The sequence below is a fragment of the Triticum aestivum genome, chromosome 2B, assembly GCF_018294505.1.
Source record: "Triticum aestivum cultivar Chinese Spring chromosome 2B, IWGSC CS RefSeq v2.1, whole genome shotgun sequence".
Taxonomy (NCBI): Eukaryota; Viridiplantae; Streptophyta; class Magnoliopsida; order Poales; family Poaceae; genus Triticum; species Triticum aestivum.
Window position 1 is genome coordinate 29,761,840 of NC_057798.1, and position 9,949 is coordinate 29,771,788.

Below are 9,949 nucleotides of genomic sequence, written 5' to 3' on the forward strand. Positions count from 1 at the left end.
GAAGGCGGAGGACGCGCATGGTGTTATCATTCAGGTGATGCCAAGCATTTCCTTTTTCTTCTCTCCTACAAAAAAAAGATGAGGCTGCCATGCTACCCAATGAATATCCAATCACTAGGCACAGTGGCCAGCCCACAGCGTATGGAATCAGAGTGATGCCAAGCTGTCTGTTCGAACGGACTGACACTAGCCTGAGCCAACTCGAGCGGACGGACATGGCACTGCTAAACTCTCCCGGTGCTAGCTTAGCCTGCATCGGTTTGTCTCCGGTTGTTTAGTCGACTCTCACCATTTCTCTAGAGTTTTAGACCGGAGAATATCCCAATGGAACAGTCGGCACCAATTACCACATATGGACCCAGATGCTTCACAAGATTAATTCCTCACAACAACATTCCTCACAGATTTGTTCCCCTCCACTGCCGCTTTACAAAATACAGAAACCATGGACAAATAATTCTCTCATATCTTCGTTATATTAGAACATGTTGAACAATTTAACGATTCTGGTATAAGATGTCCCATCGTCTTGAATGAAATTTACAACAACATTTGCGTCAAAGAGAACTACAAGATCTCGGTAACTGATTATCAAATTTGCAGTGCGCGCGCACACACAAACACGACGGAGAGAACATTTAGGTATTCAACACAACTGTCATACAACGTACCTGGATGAAGCACCATCCTTCTTTTCACAATATCATCCTTCCTTCTTCGAGAGAGTAAAGCATTCGTGGCGTGAAATATCTGAGAACAGGCAAGAATGAGAATGTTTCCAACTTACAGACTTGCAAAGAACCACAGCCGGGCTCTTACTTTGAATCGGTCACTGATCGAGGATTATCTTGGGCGCCTTGCCATCGGTCCTCCTCTTCACTGCTGTCTCCACCTCGTGCTGCACCTCTTTCGTCATATATTCACCGTCTTTGTCCTTCAACGTCAGATGCACCACCTTGATTCCCGCAAGGTTTTCCACGCCATAGAGCCCCTCCAGCATGCTGAACTGTAGCTCAAGCCTCTCCAGCTCTGGCATGGCATTCTTCGAAAAGCTCAGTACTGGCAAGAGAGGAGCAAAGAAGCGAAGAAGCTTAAGGCTCTTAAAACCAGCATTTGGGATTGTGATCTCCCCACCAGAGGACAGCTTGTTTTCTGCTAGAATAGTCAGTGTTTCAGAATCCTGCTTCTCTGCCCTGAATGAGAAGGTGAGGGAGAACAGTGCATCTAGATTGCTAAGGAGCAGCAAGTTATCTGTCCGGAGAGCTGTTACTGAGAGGGTTAACTTGGTGAGAGCAGTGAGTTGTGTGATCCAGCCAGGGAGCTGAACCATCTTGCCAGATAACTCGAGGGCAACAAGGAATTTTGGTGGTGATGACAGATCATCCAGTGAATTGATAAACTTGGATGACTCGTCATCAATTATGAGGGTGTTCAGAGAGTAGCCCCCAAGGTACTCGATCGAGGAGCTTAAATCTTTGAAACTCGGATCGTCGCTCATGGTGCTGAGCTTGTAGATGGCAAGCTTCCTCAGCTCAGTCAGATGATGCAAGTCAGCCAATCCCCCAACAATCTCAATCCCTGACAGTATGCGCAAGGCCTTCATTTTCTTCTTCTTGTTCAACTCTTGAGGAAGCTTCAGTGCCCTTCTTGTTCTTTTATCCCCACCAAGTACGTTTACCAGTCGTTCAAGCTGGCATACGGTTTTAGGCAACTCAACAACACTTGTCTCTCTAATGTCCAGAGTCTCGAGGTTCTCAAGCTTTCCAATCGCTTTTGGAAGCTGTTTAGTGTCACTTCTTCGGAGGCTGAGATACTTGAGAAGAAGCATCTTGCATATCTCCTCTGTATGATGCGCTTTGAAACCTATGCAGCCTTCAAGATCCAGGACTTGTACAATTCCAAACTTGAATGAATGGGAAGGCAGTTGGTTCAAGCTCCCAAACATGGTCAGTGATCGGACATGAGACAGGTTCATCTTCTCTGTATCATTTGCACGTTTGGAATCGCTTTCCTGGAGGGACAGCCGGCGGACCTTGCTGCTAGGTAGCTGCATAAGCCAGTTACCACCAATCACAGTGATGAAATTTTCTTCACTTGCCTTCGCTACAATGTGTTCAAGGACCATGTCGTGGACTATGCATTTCTTCACCTTCCCATTGCTGCTGTGCTCCACTGGTCGGATGATCTTCCTCCTTATGAGATGATTGAAATATGTCTCTGCAACGTCCTCCACACTCAGGCCCTGCTTCTCAGCAACGAAAGCTTCAGCTATCCATCGCCTTGTTAAACGCTTCCTGCTGATTCTCTGGCCCTTTGGAAATATGCTCAAATACAGGGAACAAGTTTTGATGTCAGCAGGCATGTCATTGTAGCAATGACTCACAATCCTACCAACTTCCTCCTGGGTAAGATCTCTCCCACCATCTTTGCCATGATCTTTCCCTAACTCTGGAAATAGAGAATTGCAAACCTTCGACCATTCGTCCTCTGATTTGTTCGGGTTGCAAGCCACATGACCAGCCATGATAACTATGGCCAGTGGCAGCCCCCCGCACATTTTCCAGACTTCCTTTGGAACCTTATCAACCTTGCTTCCTTTGGATTCAAAGAAGGCCTGCTTAAATAGCTTCTCAGATTCTCCAATGCCAAGAGGGGAAACTTTACGAGTATGATCACCTTCTTCTCCTCTGCGTCTTGTGGCAACAGCTTGAAACCGTGTAGTAACTATTATTCTGGTGCGCTGCTTGCTTGAAGGAAGTGACTTTCTGATTTGGTCCCACGTTGCTGCAGACCAAACATCATCAACCAAGACCAAGTAACTGCAAGAAAAGAAACCAAAAGTGGGAGCAGAGATTGAGTTTTGAAAAAAACAGAGCAGAGAGTGAAAGACCAGCAAAAACTAACTCCTCTATCTGAACTAAATGGTTGTAAAATTCATGTCCATAAGACAGCACTACTTCCCACGTTTTTATATCAGAATCAAATGATGTGGGGAGAGGAGCACAATAGAAACAAATTGCATAGGCGGGGATTCCGGCCAAGTAATCATTAATTTCATCAGCTAAAACAAGAAGTTATGCAGTGAATGAAATGTAACTGTATATCCAGAACTAATCCCTGTCCCTAATTGATGTATAATGGTTGCTATATCATGAGTACCAAAAGACCAATTAATTAAGTAAATCATGTTATCTTGATCAGTTCGTAATTCATATTACACATATTCAGGATTGTACTCATTAAGCATTAATCAGAGAAAGCAATAAGGGTCTGATGTGTGCAAGGTACCTGCTGTCATCAAAGTGTTTCCCGAGATCTTTCTTGAGCTTATCCAGCTTCGTCTCACCACGCGTTTCCTCTGACGCGCCGGCGCTGCAGCACTTGGCCGCCAATGCCGAGGTGCCTCGCTTGAGCCGACCGAGTACGCCTCCGCCGGCTTGCTGCCTTTGGCCGCTGGACTGCGGCATGACTTGATTCTTGATGTTGGTCAGGACAGCGTTGATGTCGGAGCTCTGAGACACGTTGACCATGGCGCGGTGGTCGAATTGGTCCCCAAATTTCCGGTACAAGGCGGTAGCAATGGTGGTCTTCCCCACCCCTCCGAACCCAACAACATACAGCACGCCGGAGGTGTTCTTGTCGTTAGTCAGCCACTCTTCCAGCTCTTTCATGTGGTCCTCCACCCCCACCGGATCCTTCATGGCGACGAGCTCAAGGCTCGCCTCCTGGTTGTCGGCGGCGTCGAATCCAGCAGCGGTGCCGTTTCCGGCATGAGAACCCTCAGATCCGCCGGCAGCCTCCGGGTTGTTGACGCCGTACCTCTCCCGCCGCTCCCCGATCTGCTGCGCCCGCATCTTGAGAACGGAGATCTTGGAGGCGACGTCGCGGCGAGGCCACCATGTGAGGACCTCGTAGACGCTGTTGGCGAAGTAGTAGCAGCACATGTCGGAGCGCAGGCCGTGGAGGCGGTGGGCGGAGTCGTCGATGCAATCCTCGATGTCGTAGGTGATGTCGCGGATCTGCTTCATCCAGTCCTTCATCCGGTGGCCGTGGCTCTGGACTTGGCCGGCGCTGACGGCGGTGAGGTCGCGGAGGAAGGACTGCATGCTGGCCAGCTCGTCGTTGATGTACTGGAGGTCGCCGTTGACGCCCCGGATCAGGGTGTACTCCTGGGCGAGGAGGACGCCCAGCTTGCCCATGACGGACTTCATCGTCGCCTCCGAAGCTCCCACCACCAGCTCCATGGCTGCCGGCCTTGCTGTTCGCCTGCCGATCGAGGAGAGCTGTGCAGAGATTTGGGTGGAAAACAGAGGATGGTTAAGTTGGAATGGGTGAGGAGAAGCAGACGATTCAAGCGAAGCCCAATACGTCGACTAGGAGACCTGCAAAAAAAGAATCTGCGGAGGAGGCGGCTGCCGGCGGCCGGATTGAAGGTGCCTCTGGCCGGCGGCTGCGGCAGACCTCTCTGTCTGTTAATTATTTGGGGATTGGATTTGGGTTTTTCGGCTAGCACAGCACGGTGGCCGTCACAAAACGGGAGGACATTGTTTTTTAGCATACCTTGTATGTATGAAAAATAAGATTATACTGTACAATTCATAGGTATTTACATTGTAATTTTTTCGAAACTAGCTGCCCGTACATTGGTATGGAACAATAATAAATTATATAATTAAGGGATGTTCGGTTTCAAAATACACCCACATCCAATTTTGCTTAAGAGAATAGTTCTCCATACACGAATAAGAGATCGAAAACACTAGAAAGCTGATGCCGGAGCTCTGAGACACGTTGACCATGGCTCAGTGGTCGAATTGGTCCCCAAATTTTCAGTACAAGGCGGTAGCAATGGTGGTCTTCCCCACCCCACCGAATCTGGCAACATACAGCACGCACGGAGTTGTTCTTGTCGCTAGTCAATCACTCTTCCAGCTCTTTCATGTGGTCCTCCACCTTCACCGGATCCTTCATGGCGACGAGCTCAAGGCTCGCCTCTTGGTTGTTGGCGGCGTTGAATCCGACAGCAGTGATGTTTCCGGCATGTGAACCCTCAGACCCACCGGCGGCCTCTGGGTTGTTGACGCCGTACCTCTCTTGCCGCTCCCCGATCTGCCGTGCCGTCACAAAATGGGAGGACATCGTTTTTTTAGTGTATTGTATATATGACAAATAAGATTATAAAATTCATAGGTATTTACATTGTAATTTTTTTGAGTTAGCTGCCCATACATTCCTACGGAACAATAATAAATTATATTATCAAGGGATATTCCATTTTAAATGCACGCATGTTCGGTTTTGCTTGAGAGATAGCTCTCCATACACTGAAATGGGGTCGAGAACACTAGAAATCTCACGCCAGATTTTTAAGCGTGACAAATCTGCTGTTTTTCAAGGCAGTACATATTGACGCGGTGATGACTAGTTTAGCTTCAAGCGCAGCAATTTTCTGATAAAAAATAAATTGAAGCAAATTTGCAATGCTCGTCAACTCAATTGCTATCCTCAGAGAACATAATTTGTCATGAAAAAAATTTGATTTGCCATGATAAAAAATCTAACGTCGGATTTGTAGTGGAGTCCCAAAGAATATATGGATTCTTAAGAGGAGAGGAGCCGTGGTGTTATTTTTTGCCGCACATGTTGTTAGTCTTTCTTCGTACCTCTCCCATCTCCGCCTACCACCCAACCTTGGTCCACTTCGTGTCTTTCTACTGTAGCATGCAGTTTTCATCACGTCAAAAACATCCCATTTCCAATAGCTCACTTATATGAAAAAAACAATAACATTGATAGTGTCCTAGTACTATACTCAGTACATCAAGAAATGAGGAAAATTCAACAAGATACACTGAGCGACATCTTATTTATACTTAGGTCCTCTTTGATTTATAGGATGGAAATATCATAGGAACAGAAAAATGAGATCACATATATCCCAAATTTCTATAGAAAAAGATATGTCATTTGCAGGGCCGTTTCTGAGAATTTGGAGGCCCGGTGCCATATCAAAGTTCAGACCCCGGTCACTAAGAAAAGTCGTTAGGGAAAGAAGTTTTAAAATTTACCATATGCGCAACACAATTTTTTTCAAGAGCTATGTGGTGCAAAAAAAAGGTGCAAAATTATGAACTAATATCTACCAATCTGTATTTTAGTTGGAACGACCAATCTTTCTGAAACTTTTTCCCACAAAACTTCAAGTTCATCTCCATTACAGAATTTCAAGCACAATTTTGGAGTGCTACCTTTTTAAAAATAACTCCCGTCCATTTCATTTTCATTAAAATGAAACCACCAAAAATGACCGTTGTCCTTTGGTAGTTGAAGTGATATTGTAACAATTTAGGGGGGGAAATCCACATCAGCAAGTAGTGTCATCAATGATGGCATTGGGAAGACCAAATGCAAAGAGTGAAAAAGGCATGCGTCCCCAGAAAGTAATCAGGCTAGTCGTAATGCCAATTAAGCAATTTTGATGAGGTGACATGTAATTAAATAAAAAAATAGATGGTGGAGTATCATATCATGATACCGTATCATAACAAATGCTATGCTAATATGTGTCATGCATGACAATAATAAAGTCATCTATGATACTATGCATTAGGGAGGTACGTAGTATCACATACTAGTATTATATACATGATACTAACTTATAATACTACCCATTACAAGCAGCCTCAAGCGAGAGAAGACCAAAAGACCTGGAAAGGTTATCAAGGAGTAAATACTCTGCGTAGCTCGTGCTTTGTGTTCCCGAGTGAATTGGCTACAATTTCTTCATTTATAGATCGCTGCAGTAAAAACTAATTTGGGGGCCTGTGCAGTTGCACATCCTGCACATGTGCCCGTACGGGCCGGTCATTTGATTCGTAGGATAAGAATCTTATCTGAGCTACTATTTTTGTTTCTTTGAAATGTGAAGGATAGGAAACAATCATACATAGAAATAGAAAGTTCATTCCTACTTCCTATAAAAACATGGAAACCATTTGTACAAACCAAAGGCTCTCAAAAAAATTCCTATGAACCAAAGAAGGTCTTATTATTCTATCAACATTCCAAATTGCCAACACAGTTTGTAGTTCTTACAATACATCTCATGTTTTGACAATATATGGATAGGCAACAAGACTTCTCCCCTTCCCTCTTGCAGTAAAATCATGTGGTGTGATCGTAGTGGTCTTAGGCAACATGATTAACCTTCAAATAAGAAAATGATAATTTAATGGTCAAATTCTAGCTAGTAGAAACAGGAGGACATCACCTTATTGCATTTTATGCGAGAATATTACCTTGGTTTACACAACTAAGTGGAATATGACCCGAGCCTCAAGCTCATACTCCAAAATTAGCAATCACCATTTTATTCTCTATGTACATTAAGTTGGTCTAAAATGTATGCCGTGTATCATGAAATTATCATTATAAGAAGTTAACTGGCAATATCAGTGACATTAAGACATTCAAGCAAACATATAAAGATCTAACGATCAATAAGAGACGTACAAAATCATTTCACATGCCATGAAGGGCATGCTTAGAGCATCTCCAGCCGTCCCCCCAAGAAGCCCCGCCGGACCACTTTTTAATCGCCGGTGGTAAAAAAACCTCCCAGCCACGCCCCTAGACCCTCGATTTTCGCCGGATTTGGCCTAAACTAGCGTCGGCCTTCCCACCCCAAACCTAGTCCATCGGGGAGCACTCGGGGGCGGAGAGAGAAGATTTTTCATGCACTTGGCCCACAGTCAGCCTCCCACTCTCTCTCTCCTCCCTTTTTCTCTGGGTCCCACCCACTTGCATGCCCACTCTTTTCGTTCTCTCCCACCAAATCCCCTCGTCGCCTGGTCACCACCACACGGAGTAGCAGCGGCGAGCGCTTGGTCGTCTTCGCTCGGGGGCTATGAGAATGGACGCGCGGTGCAGGCCAGGGGCGCGGGGCCACGACGGACGGTGCGGGGAGGCGGCGGACGCCCTCGACCTCCTTGTCGTCTCCTCCGGCGACGATGGCGCCACACACCACCGCGGCCTCCAGGAGCAGGAGCCGCACCGTCTTGTGCACGTCGTCCTGAGCGGGAGATCGGCGCTGCTGCGCCTGAGCCCATCGTCCAGTACACGCCGCCGGCACCGCTGATGCCTTCTCCAACCGCAGTACCCGGAGCGCGCACTGGAGGCCAAGCCCCCGTCGCTGTGCCTTGCGACCGACGGACGCAGCAGGGCGGGCAGCGGGGCGGCAAGCAGGGCGCATGCTTCTCCTTCTCTCCTCCGTGCGGGGAGGCGGCGGACGCCCTCGACCTCCTCGCCGTCTCCTCCGGCGACGTTGTGGGCGGGCGCGGGCGGCGAAGCCTGCGGCCCCGTCCCCGAGCGCGGAGGCCACGGGTGCCCCGGCACCGGGCGCGCCGGCCACGGCCACGGGTGGCCCCGGCCACGCACTACAAAAAAAGACACACCATGACATTTTGGGCCAAACGAATTTTTTTTCTGTCATACATATGACACTTCTATGACGATAATTGTGACAAAACCCAGTATCATCATAGATGTGGTGGGCTCCTACTTCTATGACAAAAAATCATGACAGAAAATGGGCTTTTCGTCCTGGGCGGGCTGGAGACGCAGCTGCATGACATTCTTTGGGCCGTCCATGACGGAAAAAACCATGGTAGAAGCGAGGGGGAGGAAAATTTCGGGGAGTTCCTGGTTACGGTGGGAGGTCGGGGGCCGAGCTATGCGCGTTTCTCTCATACACGTATGTGCTTGTGTGTGAGGCGTTGGCTCTAACTGAACCCGAACGAGGCGTTGGGCTCTAACTGAACCCGAGCGATTGCACTGCAGGCTATGCGTTACTGAACCCGAGCCATCGATCGATGGCTATTAACTGAACCCGATCGAGCGATTCCTTCGCTACTGCTGCTAACTGAAGCCGATCGATGCTGCCTCTGGGATGAACAGTGAGCGTTGCGGGGGGTTTGGATGAACAGTGAGCGGTGGCGTTTGCCTCTGGATGAACAGGACCCCGTGGTGTGGAGGGCTGGATGAACAGTAGACGGTGGAGGGGTGCCCGTGGAGGGGTGGTTGAACAGGACCTCGTGGTGTGGAGGGCTGGATGAACAGTAGACGATGGAGGGGTGGTTGAACAGTAGCCGGTGGAGTAGCGCGCGGTGGAGGTTGGATGAACAGGAGCCCGTGGAGGATGGAGGAGGTCGACGGTAGCCCGTGTGGAGGCTGGAGGAGGTCGACGGTGGAGATGAACAGTATCTCATGGAGTCCCGTTTTGCGGTATGCCACACCCCTCCCGATGAACAGGACCCCCGTTTCGACCGTAGGAGGTCCGTTTCGTCCGTTTTGCGGTACGCCACACCCCTCCCGATCAACAGGGCCCCCGTTCCGACCGTAGGAGGTCCGTTTCCTCCGTTTTGCGGTACGCCAGACCCCTCCCGATCAACAGGACCCCGTTTCGACCTTAGGAGGTCCGTTTCCTCCGTTTTGCGGTACGCCAGACCCCTCCCGATCAACAGGACCCCGTTTCGAACGTGGCCGGTCGAACACAAGGCCATTTTCTCCGTTCTGCGGTACGCCAGGCCTCGTTTCCATCGCCTGTTCTGTCCAAGCCGGTTGGCTCCCACGCGTTCCGTTGCCTCCCGATGAACACGACGCATTCCGTTGCCTCCCCATGAACACGACGCATTCCGTTGCCTCCCCATGAACACGACGATGACACTGTTTCTCCGTTCTGACCCAGCCATGTACACGAGCCCTCGCCGTACGTATGCCCGAGTAGGCGTTCGAGACCCTGCCCGTATGTACGTACGTGGCCGTATTTTCTTTCTTGCACCCTGGCCGCTGTACGTACGTGTACATGCTACGTGCGTGCCTCTACTACGACACGTGCGCGCCTCTACAACGACCAATATGTACGTACACGTTCGCGACCAGAATGACAACG

At 48.8% G+C, this 9,949-nt stretch overlaps 1 protein-coding gene across 2 annotated transcripts; it reads right to left on the minus strand.

Moving 5' to 3' along the window:
- Positions 1-457: 457 nt before the first annotated feature.
- LOC123043279 (disease resistance protein Pik-2) lies at positions 458-4,537 on the minus strand. 2 transcript variants are annotated; one of them, XM_044465687.1, is made up of 3 exons: positions 4,383-4,537; positions 3,289-4,283; positions 458-2,819 (listed from the first exon to the last, which is right to left on the minus strand). In XM_044465687.1, the coding sequence occupies exons 2-3, from the start codon at positions 4,242-4,244 to the stop codon at positions 830-832; spliced, it is 2,946 nt and encodes a 981-aa protein (XP_044321622.1). In that variant the 5' UTR covers positions 4,245-4,283; positions 4,383-4,537; the 3' UTR covers positions 458-829. The 2 variants fall into 2 exon arrangements, with proteins under 2 accessions (XP_044321622.1, XP_044321623.1); XM_044465688.1 differs by having other exon boundaries at positions 458-750; positions 820-2,819; positions 3,289-4,503.
- Between the last annotated feature and the right edge of the window lie 5,412 nt (positions 4,538-9,949).

What these genes read in the sequence shown, in the direction of transcription:
- LOC123043279 (XM_044465687.1), bottom strand. Translation starts at nt 4,244, where the DNA reads ATGGAGCTGGTGGTGGGAGCTTCGGAGGCGACGATGAAGTCCGTCATG. An exon ending in AAACACTTTGATGACAGCAG is followed by an intron (nt 2,820 to 3,288) that starts GTACCTTGCACA and finishes CTTTTCTTGCAG; the next exon opens with TTACTTGGTCTTGGTTGATG.